The sequence below is a fragment of the Lacerta agilis genome, chromosome 1 (genome assembly GCF_009819535.1).
Source record: "Lacerta agilis isolate rLacAgi1 chromosome 1, rLacAgi1.pri, whole genome shotgun sequence".
Classification (NCBI taxonomy): Eukaryota; Metazoa; Chordata; class Lepidosauria; order Squamata; family Lacertidae; genus Lacerta; species Lacerta agilis.
This window is the reverse complement of record NC_046312.1, coordinates 62,722,000-62,743,450: the sequence shown is the minus strand read 5'-3', so window position 1 is coordinate 62,743,450 and position 21,451 is coordinate 62,722,000. Positions and strand designations below refer to the sequence as shown.

At 49.2% G+C, this 21,451-nt stretch overlaps 1 protein-coding gene across 14 annotated transcripts in view; it reads left to right on the top strand.

The window, feature by feature from the left end:
• Window positions 1-2,981: 2,981 nt before the first annotated feature.
• PAX6 (paired box 6) overlaps window positions 2,982-21,451 on the top strand; it is a 43,572-nt gene continuing 25,102 nt past the window's right edge. For 7 of the 14 annotated variants that reach the window (XM_033151540.1, XM_033151533.1, XM_033151489.1 and 4 more), the window contains exons 1-4: window positions 13,165-13,285; window positions 13,512-13,657; window positions 17,987-18,063; window positions 18,469-18,523. In XM_033151540.1, coding sequence (XP_033007431.1) covers window positions 18,514-18,523 — 10 coding nt within the window. In that variant the 5' untranslated portion in view covers window positions 13,165-13,285; window positions 13,512-13,657; window positions 17,987-18,063; window positions 18,469-18,513. The other 7 variants (XM_033151416.1, XM_033151407.1, XM_033151435.1 and 4 more) reach the window with 7 other exon arrangements.

Sequence of the window (21,451 nt, the reverse complement as noted above, 5' to 3'; positions counted from 1 at the left end):
TGCGAGGGATTGATCCTGGCGACCCATGGGCTGCCTGTACCACTGAGCCCGGCCTCCACCCCGCCTTTATACTAGGACAGAAATCCCCACCAGCTCGGCAGGATTCGCTCCCAATCAAAGATTCTTAGGGTGGCACCTTCCACCACCAGCAGCCCAAAGCACGGAGCACGAGTGAAAAGGTGCTTTGGGCATCACAGGGCGCTGGCAGGAAGGCCTAAGGGCCAATTCGAAATCCCCCTGCAGCTGCGATCCGATCTGAATCGCGTTGCATTCGGAACAGATTGCTGGTGCTTTGGCTGGATCGGCTGCGTGTCCTTTCTTCATTCCTTTTTCTGCTCTGGAAATCTTTATGTAACGTTGGGGAATAGACTTCCATATAAGGAACCCGACTAATCCCTAACAGAAAACCCCAAAGGAGTGTCACAAAGCTCTGAAGCAGTTTAGAGCGTCAGGCATAAGTTCTAGGTCAGGGGTGGGTGGGTGGGTGGGTGGGTGCGCGCGCATATACATGCAAGCACACACACACACACACACACGTATGCATATATATGTATACGCACCAGGGAGCTCAACGAAGCTGGGGGGTGCGGGTGGTAGACACCCCTCCCTCGTCTTGTCTGTTAGATCAAGATCGGACCCTCTGGCTTGCATCCCGATCCTCCTTTTACTCATTCAGAAGTTAAATGGGTTTTAGCGGGACTTGTTCCTGGATAAGTGTGCTGGGGATAGCAGCCGTAAGTGTACCAACGGGGAGACGGTCCCTAAGAAGGAGAAGTGGAGAGCAAGGCAGCTCCTGAAAACCATGTAGAAAGATAAGCTATCCTTTCTCGGCGGTGGGCGGTCTCCCCGACGGGTATTCCTAGATGTGTGGGTGCATCAAGGACGACTTCTTCCCCACGCCTCCCTTTTCGGGGATCCGCCGCAAACAAAGCCCGGAGAAACCTTTGCCAGCTCCCGAGAGACAGACGCGCTGTTCAATCAAAGCTACAGCGACTTTCGGGCGTGCGCGCTTCTTTCCTGACAAACAAAAGTATTCACTCCGACAAGTGTGTTCCCCCACCGCACCCGTGCTGGTGTTTCTGCCTTCAAGGGGACAGGATGAAGGCGTTGAGGGGAGACCCACAAGTGTGTGTGGGGGGGTGTTACTATGCGACTAAAACCATTCTGATCCTCTCCCCACACACACCATCCCATACCACGTTACCTGCTTGATGTTGCCTGCAGAGAGAACTCTGCCCCGGTTTCAAAGGAAAGAAGATCTCCGCCTTCCCCCACCCCACCCCCCCCACTTAAATCTCGTGGGTTCCTTCGGAACATAACTCACCTTCCCAACTCCCATTGTTTACTCAGGAGAACTATCCAGCGGATTGTGCCCTCAAAGGTGTGAGCTTCCCTGCCCTTCAGAAAACATTGCTGGGCGAAGGAACACTATTAGCTGCCTATAGAAAACGTCGTTTTCTCTAGAACCTTGAGGAAAAGGGGACATGTTCGGTGTCGTTGTAAGAAAGGGACCTTAAAGCAAGATGTTGATGATTATTCTAAGACCACCCTCTGGGCCAAAAAACTGCGATGCGGCCTGGTCTCTGTAAAGGTTGTGTCAGCCCTCTTAAATGAAAAGCAGCGCTAGGTCCCATTCATTTCTGTGGGAAGGAGAAATGAGCGAGGGCGCTATTCTTCCATTGAAATAAGCGGCACTTAACTTAGGGCTTAACTTTAAAACGAACGCCCTTCGTTTTAAAAATTGATTAGAGAGAGGTGGGGAGGAGATAGGAAAGATCCACTGGTCCTCTTTTGAATCGCGCTTGGAAGAAAACCTCATTATCAACTCACCTGTCACACATCAGTGTTTGAGGTGTTCAATGATTCGAAGTGAAAGTCCACGCGCAGTTTGAATTTCTCTTTCAATTTGTTTTAATGATCGACTTTTAATAACTGGACAGCTTTACACACTTATAAATAAAATAAAATTTAGATCCTGGCCCCTCTGAAGGCAGCATCTGTGGCTTGGGTGCGAATATAAGCTTCGGCTTCGCCAGTGGTACAACCCAGGTAGCCATCCAAAAGTACAAATTGGATTTTCCCCCTGACTGGAGCCCTTCCATAAACAGAAACCTAGGAACCAAGTGATAAAGGTTGATTTTATTGATAACTGAGCCGTGGGCAGAATGGGGGTTTTGTGTGTGTGATCTGAAGCCTCAGGTAGAAAGACCCAGGCTTCGACTTTGGACGGTCACTGAGAGTCGGCGGCTCTGCTCCACCTGGTAGCTCTTCTCCAGAACTTAACCAAAAAAAAAGGGTCCAGGGACATCTCTGCGCCCGCCGTGCCGAAGATGCTGCGTCATAATTAAATCTGCGGATTTTCCTGTATACACAGAAGGAAAGAAAAAGGAGAAAAGACCTTCCTTTTGTGCAGGTGAAAGACCGGAGGGAAGTGAAGAGCAGTCGCAGTATGAGGATCCAAGAGGAATACAATGGCAAAAGAACACTCAGAATCACAGATCATAGCTGTGTTTTTTAAAGAATTTATTATTATTATTATTATTATTATTATTATTATTATTATTATTATTATTTAATGCAAGGGCCGTCCTCTGGACAACACTCCACAGACCAGATATTATGGTAGAGCCGCTTCTATGGATCAGGCAGGAGGACCTTGTTTGGTAGTGGGATCTATCTATAATGAAACATATTTCTTTTTCTTTTTTGGATGGATGGATAGGGGTAGGTAGGCAGGCAGGAGCGAACAAGCCAGAATGGCTGGCCCACGTCCACGTGCGCCTCGCCTCTCAGTCCCTCCAGTGGTCACGGGAAGGTGAATTATCTCCCGGCCCCGGTGAGCTTCTTGTTGTCTAAAATTTCTTATGAGCTCAGCTCTAACTACTGTCCGCCATGACGTCACCGGAGCAGCCCAGCCAATGGGAGAGGCGCTGGCGCTGATATTAAGGGAAAGTTAGTGCAAAGCCAGGCACCCTCTTTTTTATTGTCGTTGACATTTAAACTGTGTGGCAGATTCTTATGTAGAAATTGGCGATCAAACCTGCCAGTTACCGACTCTCGGAGGCGCAATTGGGAACCCGCGGATCATGAGGCTCTGCCTGCCCTCTCTCTAACAGGTAAACATTTGATGCTCTTTATCCAGGCGTCGGGGGGAGTTGCCGGATTCCTCCTGAAACAATTGCCGCTGCGTTTGTTTCTCCCCTTCTCTGCCTCGTCTAGATTTCTTTCTTCCTTTCTTTCCCGTTCTTTCTCCCTCTCTGACCTCCTCGTTTCCATTACCAAAACCAGGATCTTCTTTTTTTTAAACCAACTCTTATTCCCGCCCCCCCTCCCATCTCTCCCTCTTCTCTCAGCCTTGTGCGGAGTGTTAATTACAAGAGGCATAAAAGGGGGTCACGCTGGCTCGTGACCAACTGCCAGGTTCGACGGGGCGCGCACAGAAAGCCCAGTGCCAACAGGTGGGAGGAAGGAAGAGGGCGCGGGGCAGAGAGTTGGGCTTCGGCGTGGCTAGGCAGAGGCGAGGGTTGGAGCAGCTCTGACCTCTCCCCGCTTGTATGGAAACACCGGCTCGTGTGCTCGCTGCCACTGGTTTGGGGATGTGTGGGGTGGTTGCGCGAGGGGTGGGTTGAGAGAGGAGGAAGAAGTTGGTCCTTGAACTCGCCCACGGCCTCCAGCCATCGCTAGAGCGCTCCCGAAGTTCAGGCAAGGGAACGAAAGAATGCGGCTCGCATACTTGGGTAGCATTTTCAATCCCCAGACCGTGTGATTTGAGCTTTCCTTGGGAAGACCTAATAATTAACGATTTCCACTGAGGTAGAACGAAAAAGGGCTTCGGATTACGCACGCCCGGCTCGCCTTGAGCTTCTGGGCACTTCAGAAGGGACTCTGCAACGCAGAGACGTCGGGGACGTTTGGCGCAGACAGATCCTCGGGTCCGGTGGATCTTTCGGGGGTTTTGCGGAGTTTGGGCTTGGTTTTTTTTAATTCTTCCCCCAGTCTGACCTGGAGTCCTGCTCCACTCTCCGGTCAGTTCATTCACGTGCCTGGCAACCACTTGCCAACTAGGGTCTGTCTGTGAACCGGCGCATATCCACACCCCTCCCTCCCCGTCCTGGATGGCTCTGCTCGCTACGACTTCTGCGCTTAGGCGAGCCGGGAGGGGCTGTCCGTTGGGGCACCCACCAACTCTGGGGCGTCCCCACGTTTCCAGCAAGGTAATGTCTCGGCTAGATCATTGTTCCCAGACTGAAGCTGTACCAAGGAAAGAGTGAGCGGGAGGGGGGTAAAGAATCCTTTACTAAGGCAACCCGAGAAGCGCGCTTTTTCGCTCCCGATCCACAAACCATCTCAGCCGAAATCCGAAATCGATACGTCTTCCGTTGGAGTTAAAACTGACGTTCCTTTCTAAGCACAGGTAAATCGGCCCAGTAAGACTTACTCCAGAGTAAAAGAGCTTTGGGGCCTTAGCCGGAAACGTCGGTGTTTTCAAGGCAGTCCCTTAGAAATCCATAGGATTTGTTTCCAGGTGATGTGTTTAATGCTAGGCTGTATGTAAACGTATACTGCTAAGTATTCCTGGTCTGCATAAAAGGCAGTCGGTGTATTATAAGGGGTGGAGAGAGGGAGAGAAGAGATTTCTGTTTTTCTGTTGCGCCTGTCATCTGTTGCAGTCTGTTAACTGTCTCTAAAACTTTCTGCTTTGGGAACTGCTTCCTGGATCCGCGCGTTTAACTTCCTTTGAGGTTGCGGCGTGGTGATGGTTTTCTTTCCCATTAGGTTGCTCGAACGACTGAAAAGGTGTGCAGAAATACCCTGGTTGGTGCCTGGTGGAGCCTCTCGTTGTGTTTTTGTTTTTGCTTAACTCTGGATGGTTTGTTTGTTAGTGGAAGAGAAAGCAAGGGAAATTGCACGGTGCATTTAAGTTCAGAAACGCAACTTCAGCAGCACAATCGAGACTCCAATCTTAGGCACCCATTATTTATAAGGAAACGTTCTGTTTCAACCGATTGGACTTACTCGTGAGTAAACAGAGCTTAAGCTGCGCCGGGAGAAATCCGCACCGCACTTCCTGAGAAGTAAAACTCGGTATCCTGCGCGCACGGTTGCTTGAGAGTAAATTCAAGCGGCTGGAAAATAGTAGGGCGTTTAGGATTGCAGCCCAAGGCAGGTAAATTGTGTTTTAGATTCTTCCTTCTCCTTCTCCTTCTCCTTCTTTGTACTTAATTAGAAAAAAGGGATTAGTAGGATAATGGCTCTCCCCTCCCTCCCTCCCTCCCTCCCTCCCTCTCTTTCTCTCTCTTTTCCATTCACTCTCCTGGATCAAGCTGTAAGACTTCGCCTTCCCAGCCCCTCAGCTCCTACACCAAATCCCTTAAGGTGCTTTGGGCAAAAAAAAGGGGGGGAGTCCACTTTAATCTCCACCGGTAAATGGACATTCTGGGTGAGTAATAAATCAGACACCCAGCCTCGCAGGTCCTCCTCCCTAATTAGAGATGTTTATTGGAGATTGTGTTTATCCAGCTGTCAGGACGAGAAAAAGCTGTGACATAATTACCTCTGACCACATAGTCTTTTATACGCATATCTCGTTGACATCCAGCACCATCGGTTCGCATTAAAAATGACAAGATCAAAATGTTGATTTTCGCAGACGGGATAATATTTCTCCACCTTTACCTTAATTGAAACTCAGCTCGAGGGGAGGGACGCGCTTGAGCGTCGGGCCACTCCATTTAAAAAACTTTCCCCCTTCAGGATAATTATTTTTTTAAAAAAAATTAAAATATTTTTAATTAAAAAAAATCTGAGTGAGGTGGTGTTGGGGAACACAGCAAATTCTTTCCGTCCGTTTTGACTGCAAACCCACTCCAAAGTTCTTCGTTCGCAAACAGGCACGGGGGGGGGGGGGAGAGAAACGTGAGGAAGAAAGGATGGTCTAAATTGGCATAGGCTTTTCAGGTGTTGCCTTCCACTCTCTCTCGAATTCCGGTGGTAAATAGAAAGGCAGCGGGGGAGATAGAGAGAAATAATGGCACTATTTTCGCTTTGAGGTGAGCGAGTGCTCCTTTCTAGGCGCGCAGTGCCGGGTTGGGTCCGGCGTGGGGTTTTCGGAGGCTGCAGTTCTGAGCGTCTCGCTGCCTTTGCTGCAGTTGTTTCTCTGGCAGCGTTTGTGAAACCATCTGCGTGTTTCTGTTAGGCGGCGATGATAAGCTAAGAATTGCTCTGTAATTGAAAATATATATTTGGGGGGGGGGAGTCTGGCTTGACAAATATCAAGGGGGCGAGTCTTTTGATCCTTTCTGCTGCTGTGTTCTCTAGTCGCTAATAAAACTCGCATTGAGCTCCTTACCGCCTTGATTAACAGGCAGATTAACTGTTACTGGGGTTTGGAACAGCTTGTCCCAATCAATAGTGTTTAAAAAGCCCGTCAGGATGCGCTTTGCCGGCGAGTCCCCGCTCCCTTTCTACTTTTTTTGAGGGGGTGGGAGACTTTTCCAGCAAGTCCCTTCGAAAAATCTACCAGACCAAGATAAATATCAAACCTTTGCTGGATGAAGGAGGGGGGGGGGGGAAACATGGATGTTGCCTTTTCTTTCAGAGTCCATAAATTGAGTCCTTTTCTTGTCCCCTCCCCTTCGCCTTTATTTTTTTTTAATCCTTCCACACAAAAGGTTGCGCCTTCTTGCAAAACGCCCGACGTAAAAGAGGTTAAATCGATTCCAAACTTTTTGCAGATTGCTCCTAAACTCGCCAAAGCTCCATTTAACTCAATGTCCGGCGCATTAGAGGTTTCAAGCGCTCTTTCTCCATATCCGACTCGGCATTCGGTGTCCGGGAGGCAAACGCATTGTAGTCTAACACGTCAGGGTTTGTGTATCTCTTCAGTGGGAGACTGAAGTGGACAAGAGGACTTTAAGCATTTTTCTGGGTATTAAAAAAAGGAGGTTCGCGAGCCAGATATTAATACAACAAGACGATCCAGGAGCACTGAACTGAGCGACTCCTGTTCCTAAGGAAGCGGAGAAGGGGAGAATTTTTATTTTATTTTTCCCTGACAAATAAATACCTACTTCTGCAATCAATGGCAGTATCGGGAGAATGAATCTAATTTAATGACATTTCCTTGATACGTTTGCTTTCTGCGAGAAAGTAGTAGAGATGTTTGCTGTTTCTTTTAAGGGGATGTAAGGGTTTTGGGGGTTTTTTAAGTTGCAAAGGATTATAATTTTTCAGTTGTAATTCTCTCATCTTATTATTAACTTTCCGAGTGTGGTTTTGAATCCACTTACTGAACATCTGTGCCCTTCACACACAAACATACACACAAACAAACACACGCACACAATCCAAGGCAAAGAGAAGTTTAATCCAAAGCCAGAGTGACTGATGCACCTGACCCTGGTACATAAGGCGAGGGAGAATTCATCATATTCTCCCCATTCCGTCCCAGAAAGAAAAGGAAAAGAAAAAGAAAAGATATAAACCGGAATCCCTCAAGTTATTTCCCACCGCAGGAGTATTCCTAACTGCTCAAGACATTTCTGATCAATCCACCAGACGCTCAGAAGAATGAGCCAGACTCTGTTGTGGTAAAAACAGGAAGTGGCACCTTCGAAATAAAGCCTAACAGACGGGCCGTGGCATAAGCTTTGGTGGTGCAGATCCCTCTTCCTCAGAGGCAGGAAGTGTTATCCTCAGTTAGCACTCAGTTTACAGACAAACACGTCGTGCATCAGACTCCGTTGGCTCCCCTCCACACAGAGCTTATGCCACAATAAATCTGTTTGGCTTTCAGGTGCCACAAGACTCTTCGTTGCTGTTGCTGCCCGTCTGGTGTTCGTTCTTGCCAAGTTAGAAAAGGCGCAAGCTGCCATCCTAGGTGCGCGTATTTCGGGAGTAAATAAGCTCCCCCCCCCCCAATCCATCTACTGTGACATTTCCGAATCTACGTGGAGTGCACGTGTCTACTTAGAAATCCACTCGGGATCCGGACCCTTGCTTCTCAAGTCCTCTGGCTGTGGATATCCCTCCAGGTCTGGTGGACAAGGTGCTAAGGTGCCAACCTGGTGAGCATCAAATGCATTTGATTCTCTGTTCAGCTCTTATTTTCCCTCCTGTGGTCAAGAGAAATCCCTGGAGAAAAGAGCCAATTCTTTCCACCGCAGCCAATCTACCCTGGCGCGTCCATTCCTCATTTCCACTTCACATGCAAAACTGGTGGGGGTAATCAGCCCTTACCCACCCCAAGAAGGACGCTTGAGCTTGCCACCCCCCTCCCTACCATTTCCACGCCCGAATCCCTCCTTGCTCCATCGTGTGCCTGCCACTTTAAGCAAGTTAATTCTCAAGTTCAAAACTGCTGACAAAAAAACTGCTGACAAAAAAAGGAACAGGGCAGAGGAGTTTGGGGTTTCTCGTGTTTTGTTTTGTTTTTGTTTACACCTGTTTATATATACCTGGGGGAATCCAGAACATGCTTCTTAAAAAAAACAAAACTTGTGTTGTTGTGTAAAAACAAAACAAAACAGAGCAATCCAGAGTTAAAATGGCGCCCTTCGAGTTGTGGCTCAACTTGGCAAGGACTTCCCCCCAGCCCGGTGGTTGGAGAGCAGGTACTATTTCAAAGGCTCCCGGGGTTGTCGCTGGCAGCGCTCGCCCCCAGACGCTGCTAGCGAGAGCAAGCTGATCATGCCCTGAGCTCGGCGAAGGGCATCCCTCCTTGGCCGACGTGCTCTCCCACTACACGTGAGAAGCTGCTCCCCTCGCCCGGATCTCCCACGCGCGCGTCTTCTTCCATCTCCGTTCTCCCAGCCGGATCCGAAGCGGGCTTCTTCCTTCCACGGCGCTTACTACTAAGCAAGCGCGCCTGGCCCCATTTTTTTCCCCTCTGCGCAATTTTTACACTTTTCTCCCTCGCTCTTTAAAACACACACACACACACACTTACTTCGCCCTGCTCTGTCCCTCCTCCCCCATTTCTCGCCTCTCCGCGTCTTCGCAGAAATCCCACTTTCCTTTCTCACACCCCCATTCTACACGCCTTGTCCTCTTCCTCTCCTCTTTCTCTTTCACACATGCACATTGTCATGCAGGCCCTCCGCTCTGCTCCTGTCTTCCTCCTCCTCCCTCCTTCCCTCCCTCTCCTCGGCCCCTCCTTCCCTTTCAACTTTTGCTTTCCTTGCTTCGGAGGCTCCCTCGCCTGCCCTCGGCCTCCCGTCTGCAACGTCCTGATAAATCAGCAGCAAAGCGAGGCACCCAATCTTTTTCTTCTTCACCTTTTGTGGCACTTTTTCTCTCTCCTCCCCCCTTCTTCCTTTCTTCCCAGACTTGCTTCCTCTCTCCTTCCATTCCCATCTCTGCAGTGACGTCAGATTATTCACCGTTTCCCTCCCCTTATTATTTCCTCCCCCCCCCAGTTAAAAAACAAACAAAACAAAACTAGTGGGAGGGGGTGGAGAGGGAAGGGGCACAAGGCCCACTGTGCCCTGGGGGAAATAGCAACAAGATTACGGCTTCTTTATTCTGAAGGAGCTGCGTATAAGGAGGTGCTAATCCAAACGAAGGCTAATTGAATGGTTGTAAAAATGAAATTTGCCTGAAGATCTGGACGTGCTCCCCCCCCCCTAAAAAATAGCGTCATGAGTTCTTCATTTTATTCTATTTCCCGCACCTTTCTACTCTGTTGTTTTGGCTTTTTTGCGTTTCCACTTGAGGAAAGTATTTTAAAAATGTTTGTTGGACAAAAAAAGAGAAAAGATTCGTCTGATTTCCAGAGGACCAGAAGCTACATTAAACAAAACAAAAATCCCCAGGATCTCGGCGATTATTTTTGTTATTATTCTTATTCTCTTTGCGATTTTTTTTTAAAGAGGGAGAGTTTTTTTAGACGACCGGAAGAAAAGAAAAGAAAAAAACCTTTGCAGAGGACTAGCTTGAAGGAGCGGGGTCTTTTCAAGACACTTTGCTAAACTATCCCGCAGCGGCAACTCTTTGCTGTGAAACCCGCGAGGCAAGCGAGACATTGGCTTGGTAATCTATGTTTTCTTCCCATTTTGATCTCTCTGCAAAGATCTCCTTTGGCGCACTTTGAAAAAGCTTGCGCCCGCTGAAGTCAACAGCAAAGTTCCCATGGAGTTCAATGGAGCAGGACTGCCGTGTAAGATTTAGCCCTTGATAGCGGGGACTTTGCAGAAATTAGCAGGGTTCCAATGTATGGGAGACACTTAAAAAATAACAGTAGGGCAAAATGAAAGGATAATAAATTTAAACACAGAACTAAAATAGTCCAAACACTACACACAAACACACACACATAGAGCCCTACACCTCTACCAGTAGCAGCATCCCAGCTATGAGAATTCTCAAGTTTCCTACCTACCTTTTAAGGGGAATCCTACTAGAATGTCCCCGTGTGGTTGGTTTTTTCACCCCAGCTTTCCATCATAGTTATTCGCCTCCGATTACATTGAAATAAAAAGGATATTTCCAGCAAGGGTGGAGGGGGTGCAGCTCGCCTTAGGCCTGAACTACTGTAGCTGGAGGTAAATGATTTGTCCAGCCCACCGGATCTCTTTCCTTCAGCAAACTGAAGTGGCCTGGGTTATCGATGCGGGCTGCAATGTGGGATAGAGAAACACATCAAAAATGGGGGGGGGCAATGCCCGGGTGGGGGAAAATCTGCAAAGGAAAGAAGAAAGAGAGGGAGGGAGGGAGAGAGAGAGAGACTGGTCTTCCTGAGTGGCGTTTGCAGAAGAATGTCTCAACCCTCCCAGCTAGGCTGGGCAATTCTCTCTGACTCTTTCCCATTTGCTGCAAAAAAGGCACCAAAAACTTTGGAACCGGAGGCCTGGGAAAAAAGAGGGGACCGAGGAGAAAGTCTTGATTTTAAATCCCAGCCTTTCTTTGCTGCAGCCTCCTCTCTTTCCTCTAAAAATAAATAAATAAAAGAAATAGAAAGCAAGACCCATAAAAGCGCAGCCCCACACATTAGTGGTAATCAGCATCAAGGCAAATTGGCACAAGAAGGAAGGAAGGAAGGAAGGAAGGAAGGAAGGAAGGAAGGAAGGAAGGAGTTTGGAAGAAGATGAAGAAGGAGGGAGGGAGGGAGGGAGGGGGACACACACAGAGAGAGATCCACACACATCCCAGAGAGGAATCTCCCGGTAGTCTCTTAAGAGCCCATTTTGTGCTATTAGGGGCCGCGGTAGCTTCTCTGCAGGGCTGGAGATGACAGTGCATGACGGCCTGGCAGCCCATTATCCAGCTCCTATTGAGGCGTCCTTTCACTCCCATGCAAACTCCTTGGCAGAGTCGTTTGTCTCCTCATTGTACTTTATTGAAGAATGCAATGGTTGTCAGGGCCCTCATTCAATCGCCAGCCACTTTATTGATGAGCTCTGACTTTTAGCACTTTTCACATGTCAAGAGAAGTCAAGTGTATGCGGGCCTACGACTTCATTTTATGCTTGGCGCGTTCGTGTCCCTCCCACCCACCCCCACCCGAAACCCTTCCCCACTTTTTTTTGCCTCTTGGAATTTCTGGGGCTTTTGCCTTCTTTCCTCCTCTTTCTCCCCCCCTGCCCCTCCCTCTCTCCTCCTTTCCCCTTCCCTCTTTGTGCAGAAGTTCATCTCTCCTACCCCTCCCCACTCCCCGCCTCCCAGACCACTCGCCATAAACGATCGGAACACCCTGAGCTCAAACTGGTGCTGCCAGTGTCACCTTAAATGCAGGCGCGGAGGGGTTGCTTTGGAGTGTACTGAGGTGTGTCTTAATACTCCGCCATTCAACAAATGAACTTGTGGTGGTGTGTGGTCAGAGAAGCAAAGTCATTTGCTTTCCTTCGGCCCCTGATTTCCCTGGCAGGAGAGAAAGAGAGGGAGGGAGGGAGGGAAAGAGAGAGAGAGAATCGCTCCGCGCACATGAGTGAGCTAAATCTGGTGAGAGCAACACGCAAAACCCCCTCTCCAACACACACACACTCGCCGACCCTTGCGGTGGAGATATTTTAGCACTCCTCCCTCCTCTCTTTCTCCCCCTCCTTGGAGTGTCTGCTAGAGAGAGGTGGGGGGGGGGAGAGAGAGAGAAACACAACAGCACTTAGTCAACAAACGGCACGTGGAAGAAGTTTGGGTGTTTGGGAAAGGACTCTTCAGGCCCCTTCACGAAAGTCCTCAATACACAAAGTAAAGTGTGTATTTGCTCTGCACTTTCCAGGCAGCGTGGAGAGAGAGAGAGAGTTTCCTTTCTCCATCACTTTTCCAGGAGAGAGGGAAGGGGGGGGGAGAGGAAAGGAGGGGGGAGGGGAGGGGAGGGGGAAAATACCCACACACCCAACTGTGGACTTGGCTACCTCCAGGCGATTCCCAGTTGACAAAGCGCCTGTCTCCCAAATATTTATGTCGTTACCATTTGAATGTTATTTTTTCCTTATCTCCATTGTCTGCTGGGAGCGAACTGTTTAAATGCAAATGGTTCGCCCCCCCCTTTTCTGTCTCTCCCATCCCACCCCTCAAACACACACACACACACACACACACACACGCCCGCACAAACCTAGATCGCCTTGGAAAGAAAAGGGCAGTCCTCGTTTTTATTTTCGCGAGCGACGTTATTTATTTACTCCAGGCCCTATCTCGGAGGAAATGGGGAGAACAGAGGGGATCTCTGAGGTGGGGAAGGAGGCAAAGAGGCAAAAAAAAAAAAAGTTCAGCTGGGAGACATGACTGAACCCCAACCAGAAAAACATTGCGTGTCCGTGTCCCCCCCCCCCCAAAAAAAACACGAAACCAGCAGCGAAGGGTGCCTGTCCGCTCACCGCGCGTCCCGGAACCTCGCATCTGAGCCCAGGGATGGTGGAAGAGGAACTCAGGGCAAAGAGGGCTGGAGATGGGGGGGCGGGTGTAGGAGAGAGAGAGAGGTCGGTGGAATCTAAGCGAGGAGGAGCGGGGAGCTGGGGGGGGGGAGCAGGAGAGAGAGAGAGAGAGAGATATAGAGAGAGAGAGAGAGAGATAGAGAGATAGAGAGATAGAGAGAGAGAGAGAAGCCAGTGCATTCATATTCAAACAAATGGGCCAATTGAACCAGGCAGTGCTAGTGAGCGTCCAATCGGCAGCTAGGAGGCAATGGCGTTGCTTTGCATAAAGCAATATTTTGTGTGGGAGCGAGCGGAGCATTTGCATGCGTGGAGTGATTAGTGGGTTTGAAAAGCGAGCCCTGGCTCAGCCTCATTTCCCGCTCTGGTTCAGGCGCAGGGAGGAAGTGTTTTGCTGGAAGATGATGACAGAGGTCAGGCTTTGCTAATGGGCCAGTGGGGAGCAGGGGAGGCGAGGCAGAGACCAGGCGCACACATACATTAATACACTTGAACCATCACCAATCAGCATAGGTGTGCTCTGTCTCTCCCTCTCTCTCTCCCTCCCTCTCTCCCCCCTACTTCGCTCACATCCTCTTTCTTTCTCCCTCTCCAGTCAGTGACAGCCCATTTTATTGTCAATCTCTGTCTCCTTCCCAGGAACTCAAGATCACACAACCAGCAGCTTCAGTGGAGAAAAACTCTTTTACTGGCAACCCTTTTTAAGGCACCATCATTTCAAATCAGGGGCGCTTTTTAAAACTATTGACAGGAGCTTTGACAACAAGACAGGATGCCTCAGAAAGGTGAGTCTGCTCGTTTCTTCTCCTCGCTTCAGTTCATTTTAATATTTAGACAGGTCTCTCCCCCCCTTTCTCCCTCTCCCCCCCCCCCTCTTTCGCTCACATACACACCATTTCTTACATTCCGGGAAAGGATCTTAGGCGAGATGCCAGTCTCAAAGGCTTCCAAACTTTGTCCTTTTCGCTCCAGTCTTCTTTCTCCTCTTCTTCTTTTTCCTCTTCCTCCTTCATGGACCGACCCCCGCCCCTGTTTTCTGGAAAAGGCATCTCTCTCTCTTTGGATAGCAACAGCAGCAGACTCGCACGGCCTTTCTGCTAGACAGAGCCCCACGAAAGGCTTGCTTCGTTTGGCACAGTGCGATAGGGACGGCCAAAGCTGTTGGGACACACACACGAGAATGCATCACACCTGGTTCCTATGAGGGGCATTTGTTGTTGCAGTTGTTGTGAAGGAGGCGTTGTGGATCACACGGCGTTGCTTGGCCACTTGCTTTCTTGGGAAGCTGGGTCGATCCAAGCTCAGTGTCTTTCTCCCCCGCTTCTTTTCCCTGGTTGCTTTGTATCTCCGTCAAGCTGAAGCTGTGTGTGCGTATGCGTGTGTGTGTGTGTCGATGAGGGACTTTCGTTTAGGCAAATCTCGCTTCTCCCTTTATTTATGGCTATATATCTCTTTCCCCCCTCAAACTAACCGGCCTTAAGGAAATGGGAAAGAGAGAGACACGCGGGCCGGCGGGAGGGGGGGACGACGACGACGACACACAGAGTCACATTCTAGGCCAAGTCAGGTCTCAGTAGTTGTATCCGGGAAGGTCTGAGCGGAGCTGAAGGACTGTCACTCTCAATCAAGCAGCCGCGAGATCTCCCCAAACTTGTCCACGACGAGACTGGGAATGAGCAGAACTTTCTAACTTGATCACTACCTGGCTCGAAGTACAAACTGTTTAAACATAAACAGCCACAAAAAAACAACATTTCTCTCTCTGCGCTCTTTGCCACCCCCACCCCCCACAGCACTTCACTCAAATCTCCGAGATCGTTTAAGTATCCTGAGTTTTGCGCTCCAAAGAATCTGCGATCAATAGCTCCCCCCACCCCATTCTCCACAAGTTTCTAGGCTAGAGAATGTTGTCTGCTTCCTTTTCAAGTAGCAAATGGGTTTTTTGTTGCTGTTGTTTTGTTTTGTTTTTGGATTTTCGAAATCTCATTTCCTTGTTGGGTGGATGTTTTGAAGTTTCGCCCAGACTTGCGGAAAATGCAGGGCAACCCCCCCAAAAAGTTCATTCCCCACCTCCTCGCTTCTTCAGAGTTTCCACCTCTGCCGCCATACATTGAGGCTGAGATTTTACGCACACTTTAATGTGAGAATAAATGTCACTGAAGCAAAAAGCATTTCTGAGTGAACTTGCATAGGCAAGGGCTGCACAAGTGATCGCTTCAGGAGTGCAAGAATAAACTTCTGTCTGTTTTCTTTAACTCTCTTTAAACTAATATAACTGGGGGAAGGGAATAATAAACCACTGGCGTCTTCAAATCAGGGGTTTAAAATACGAGGGGAGAAACTCCTGATGCTACCAGGCTTACAAATAAACTTTTCAGGCCCAGTCGAGAGCACCCAGCAGTTCCTTCCAGAAAGTGAAGCCATTCGTTATGGCTGGAGGCTGAGCGTCTTTATAGGCCTAAAATAATAATTGTGGTCTTTGGCAATAAATTTTTATAGCCGGTGACCTTTAGCAAACGTCTCCACGCCAATGGATTAGCGTTTATCTTTTGCTTATTCGGCCCAGGATTGTAAACGTTTGTCATCTTAATAGCTAATTATGTTTGCCGCGGAGGGGAGGATCAAATCTCAAAGACGATCAGATTAGATCCAGATTTGGAGATTTAACTTGGAATTTGCAGATTAGGCCTAGCCGGGACCAGGGAGACGTTGCGTTTCGCATAGGGTTTGTAAGCTCACCGGGAAATTCGGTCGAGGCTGCTCTCTGCCTACCTGCATCTCTTTGTGAATAATTTCATTTTAAAAATTCAGTAAAAAGGAGCTACTTTCTAGCAAAGGAAGAAACTCCACCATTATTGCGCTTCCGGGTGGGGGGAAGGGAAGAAGGGTTGGTTTTGCTGGTGGTTGCAGAGCTCAGTCCACCTTCTAAATAAAATAGCTCAAAAGCCCAAATCTCTCTCTTTCTCTCTCTTATCTCTTCACTCCCCCCTACCCCAATCTTGCTATCACGGATTCATCAGAATAACGCCTTGGTTTGTTGGTGCCTGAAACCATCTAGCCGTCTTTGTTTGTTAACACCCAAATAAGTGCCAAAGTGAGTTCCTTAAAATGAATTTCGCCAGTTGGTATAGCAGAGACTGGGAAGTGTTCACAATAACAGTCCCCCGCGCCTGGGCGAGAAAAGCTCTCTCTCTCTCTCTCTCTCTCGTTGCTTCTCACGCTTCGGCGTCTTTCTGTCTTGGAGCGGTTATCCTGCGTGCAAGCGTGTGTCCCGGCAGACGTGTTTGGTGTGTTAAAGGGGCGCCTTCTGGAAACTCTGGGCGACTGGAGGCACTGGCTTCTCCCGGAGAAGGGTCCAGGCGCTTGGCTCAGCTGCTAATCAGGTGCCTCTCCAAAGCGGAGTAAATATTTACCACCGCGCGCCTCTTTCACGCTGCGAGAGGAGTCCTTGTTCCATGTTGATTTTCTTTCCCCCCTTTTAATGGAACGTAGATGGCTTTGTGGGGGAAAGCACTTTAAAAAATCATACCGGAGTCATTTTGGACCCGGAAAAAGATGCCTCTTTTTCTATGTAGAAAGAATAAAATTAATATTCATTATAGCCTGGAAAGAGAAGAAGAGATTTTTTTTAAAGCTTCCAAAAAAATAAAAAATAAAGGGGGGATGTTTCAGGGGCGAATAAAATGAAGGCTGCCACTATTTCATTATTTTACCTCCCCCTCCCCCCCTCTCTGTCTTCTCCCCCCTCTTTTTTTAAAGCAAAACCTCTTGAATAGGTTCTTTATTGTAATTGTCTCACCCCAATTGAGCACCCCACTGCGCTGTTGTATCTTTTTACAACCCCTAACAACTCACACCAGTAACATAATTACCTCCAGATATTTATAACGAGAAATTACTTTTCTATTTTCCCCCTGCTAGGCTGGGAACCTAAAAAGAAAGAGCTGGGACCCAATAAATAAATAGATGCAACACAGAACATCAAGAACTGCAGAACTTCTTTTGTTGTTGCATTATTCCTCGTCTTATTCCTCAAAAGGCCGGTTTAAAAACAAAAACAACCCAAGGCAGGGCTTGGGGCTGGCCAGGCTGCGTGGGTCAAGGCGGGCCCTACAGAAGGGAGGAGGAAGGCCGCTGTGTGCCCCCCCCGCTCCCGCCCGCTCCTTTGTAAGTTGGAGGGTTGTTGGGAACGCGGAGTTGGGAGGCTGCGCCGCGGCCTGTTCCGGAGGAGGCTGCCTGGCTGGGGTCTTGCGCTCGGCGTTTGGGTAGGGGAGTAAAATGGAGGCCATTGTTCGCCTTCTGGAGGCTTTGTACTCCCAGCCCTCACCCCCTCCTGGCCTTACTTTTTAAAGCACTGAGGCGAGGTAGACAGCGTGTGTCACAGTACAGTGAAAAGGGGGAAGATCTAAAGACCAAAAAAAAAAAAAAAGTTAATCACAATAAGTGGATTTCTCTCTCTCCCCAACCACCTCCCCACTTCTCTCTCCCTCTTCGGGTTTTGTTTTTTAAGGATGGTTAGTAGTGCCCCGAAAAGAATCATCAGAGTGAAGTAACTCCCAAACATGTGTGGTTTAAAAAGGACAAGAAGTGCACCAGCACACACACACACACACACACACACCATGCAACAGAGCTGGATTTGCCCATAAGCAACCTGGAAAGGTTGCAGCGGGGGTGGGGTGACCCAGGGAGAGAAAGTGCCAACAAACTCTGCTGGCCACCTCTTTTCAGAGAAAGGGTCCTTTGGCCCCAAAGTGCAGCCCGAGACAAGCGCGAGGACGTCGCGCTGGCTCCCTTCAGCGAAACCAAGCCCAACCAAAGTCGAGGTCCTGTTTGTAAATACGGACACAAAAGGTGTCACAGATCAGAACTCTTTCCTATGGGCAGGAGGCGCTCCAGTAAGGCATGCTGTAGAAAAAACTTGGGCATCTTCCCCCCCCCCACTCCCTGTGTGTGTTGCTGAATCTTTTGAACTGCCTTTCTTTTCCCACCTCCACCTCCAAATGCGAGGCGGCTATGACTGGGGGCGGGGGGTGGGGGTGGGAGGGAAAGTAAGGGAACGCAAATTTAAAAGTGCTTAATATACTTTTAATGTACTTTTCCCCTGATCCTAGCGGGAAGACTTTAACAAGCGCTACGCAGATGTGTGAGTCGTTAAATTGCCAGAGAGGAGAGTCCGCTCATAAATCAGGCAAGTTGGAAGCACCTTCTACTTTCCCTTCTACTTTCCCCGTCCCGTTCGTCCCCCACCCCCATCACCAGAAGAAGACCCATTTTCCTTGGTGCTTCACAAGCCCTCACTTGCCAGCCAGTTTGCCGAGGAGAAGGCCACGGCTGGTTTTATGTTTATTTATTTATTTTTGAAAGAGTTAGACTTGCTAGGTTGAAACGTTTCCAGGTTTGTTGTTATATAGGCTCTGGGGCTGGGAGGGTTTTCGCAAGATAGTGTATATACAAATATATATAATATTTGACATCATTTGGGAGGCCAGCAGAAAGCAACGAGGCCTTGGAGACCTGGGCATTAAGTGCAGCGCAACTACCTGCCCGCGAGCTTCCCTCCCGTGATTAAAGCCTGTTTTATTATTACTCATAGAACCTTATCCGCGAGCCACGTGGGATCTTGCTCCATCAATCCACCATGCAGAACAGTAAGTGACTCTCCCTCTTATTTCACGACTATGCCGGCTTGAGGATGTCGATGTATTATTGGGGTGGGTAGTGTTTGTGTGTGCTGGGCGGGGGTGGGGGTAGAGAGGCGGGGGAAGGTATAGAATTTCACATTTTCAAAATACTAATCATAGAAGAAGTGGCTCCTTCTGGAAAAGGGGGGTTGTAAAGCTTAGGAGAGTTTCAACACCCGGCGCTTGGTGGCTGCCATTTGAGTCCTTCGCCTAAGAGTGATGCAGCTGGTAGTTCTTGCAACAGGAGACGGTGCAGCGACGCGCTCCTTTTCCCGAATGGAGATTTCCGAGCCCGTGATCCGAAGCACCCTTACTTGGGGAGGGGATGTAAGTGCCCTTCTCGTTTCCATGGGACTTACTTCCAAGTAACTGTGCTTGGGAAGATGGAGGCGTGAGCCAGCTGCTTTGTGGATGGCGCGTCTGGAGTGATTGGCCACCTATTGAGTGTGGAATTGACCACTCCAGAATCCCACTGCTCATGGATCGGAACTGGAGCCACTGGAGTAAATCGGCTCTTTGTGAGTGTTTGGGTGTTTTGAGGGGGGGAGGGTGTCGATGTATGGAAAGTCCTCTGAATGGGAAGGGAAGGGGAGACATGATCTGATCGTTTTCTTTGGTCCTCTTTTGGTTGGACTCTCCCCACAAAATCTCGCGGTGATGGAGTCTCGATGACCTAAATGTTTGGAACAAAGTACTGGCGCAGGGAAGCTTGTGTAGGTTTGAAAAATCTTGGGGCGAAAAAGATAGATGGATTTACCGGTAAATAGATTTGTAACCCAGGACGAGAGATCTACTGGGTTGCGCGGGAGGTGACAATAAGGGGGCAGTTTGTTGTGGTGCAGTTGAAATAAATCTGAGTGGCGGCGGGAAAGTCCGTCGAGAATGCAACTCAATTTAATGCTTCCGTGAGAAAGCGCAACTTTTCTGGAAGCCAGTCTCATTAAAAATCGATCTGATTTGTGCAAGTGTGTTTAGGATTGCAGCGATGGGTGCTGATAGATCCATCCTGCTAGATTTGTAGAGGCTGGCAAAGCGGAAAGGTTGGGAGAGCCCCCCAATAGCTTCACAGTTTGGATGTGTTGACATAATAAACTCCAGCGCCGTCCAGGAGGCAGGGCAAGCGAGGGTCACCGAACCCGGATTCAGAGGACAGTCGCGTCTGTCTGTGGTTGTTTCATTGCAATCAGTTCCAACATGTTTCGAAGCCAAGGCGACCTCGAACTGGAATTGACTGTGCCTCGATCGGTTTTTTTTTTAAAAAAGAAACCAGAGCTTCCCTTGATTGCACACAATCAATCGTCCGCCAAGCAAGTTGCAAACGCGCAAGACGTTCCCACGTCACTAACCGTGTTCTGTGTTCTTGTGGCTGAAGGAATGTGGGGATTTGCAAAAAAAAAAAAAAAAAAAGGCGAATGTCAAAGCGATCGAGGCTGAAAGCCTTGGCTGAGAAAATGTTGGTCAGTTGTGGTGGTCTGGGACCCGGGGGGTTGGGCTGGGGAGCGAACCCACCAGACTTTTTGAAAACTGATGAAGATTTGCGATATTGTCCCTTTCAATCGTCTTCCAGACCAGCTTGCTTAACGGCTCCTGATAGAGCTTTGCGCTTGGATGCCAAATTAATGGAAGGGAGACCCTTTGCTTCCAGTAGGATTGACTTCCGAGAGGACTTGGTTTGGCCAGGCTGTGTGTGAGGGACGCCCTACGTAGGCCCGTCTTACTATCTTCTCCCCACTCTCGAGAGGGAATCCCCAATGACAGCGGCTTCTCACAAAGCGCCCTTTTTGGAGGTAGATTCCTCTAGAAGCCAAGGGACCGGGCGCGATCCCGCCACACCCCCAGCCCTCTTTGTGTTTGGGGGAGCCGGACGGTACCCACAGTGGATCAGCCCACTGGGAGAAGGTGTCAGTTGCGTAGAACTCGCAAACAAAGCAGTTCTCAGCCTTGTCCGGATTTCCAAGCGAAGTCTGGCAAGGTTGCGGCAGTTTGACCCGCGCTCTGGACCGGCAACTCTGCTGATTTTCAGCGTGTTGGTGGAAAGGAAATATGTGACACTTCCTAATAAACATATTTAGGGCGCTGGCCGAGCAGATCAGCCGCCTTACCGAGGACTTTGATTGGGAAATTAAGTCTCGCCGATTTTCCTGGGTGTAGGGAGGTCGGATGGGCTAAGGGACAATCCAGCAGTCACAAGGGATGCACTTTTAAGTTCTCAGAAGTCCACCAGAGTGTTTCAGCACGTGCTTAAATCTCTCCTGCTGGGGCCAAGGGAGACTTAAAAGTGTATAGCTTTGGTTGGATGGAACGGGGCCTGGTTGCCCAGAAAATGCCCCTTCCGTGAAATAATGTTGAGCTCGTTAGCGAGTTGCTGTCATTTTTAAAGATGCTGCCTTTGAAGTCAAAAGCTGGCCAAAGCTAAAGCGAAGGTACTTCAGAGTTTAGTTGACTCGGCCTGGGCATTAATTCTGGCCATTCGCGCGGGATCCGGGATTATCAGGATTTCTTTAGCTGTCACTCTCTTTACTTGGGAGTTGGCCCCATTGAACTCTGGCAGGACTTTCTTCCGAGTAAGCGGGGTCGGGTCTGCAAGGCGGCGGCCCTTCTTCGTCTCGCTTTGGCGGCCAGTCGCGTTGAAATCCTTTGGCGGAGATTCTATTGCCAAATGCGGTTCGCTGTAGAGCTGCTGGCGTTGGCTTTCTGAGGCCCCACTCGATTTCCTCCAAAGAAGGGCTTGGGGATCATTGCAGAAAGATTGGCGCCCTGCGCTCAGCTCCTGGACTGTAGGAGAAGGGCGTGGGGTGGACGCATTTTTAAGCGTACAAACCGGAATGTGGGGATCGAGTGCGCCTTTAAATTGCCGCCCTGTGTGCTGGGATTCTTTCGGTCAATTCTCGGTGG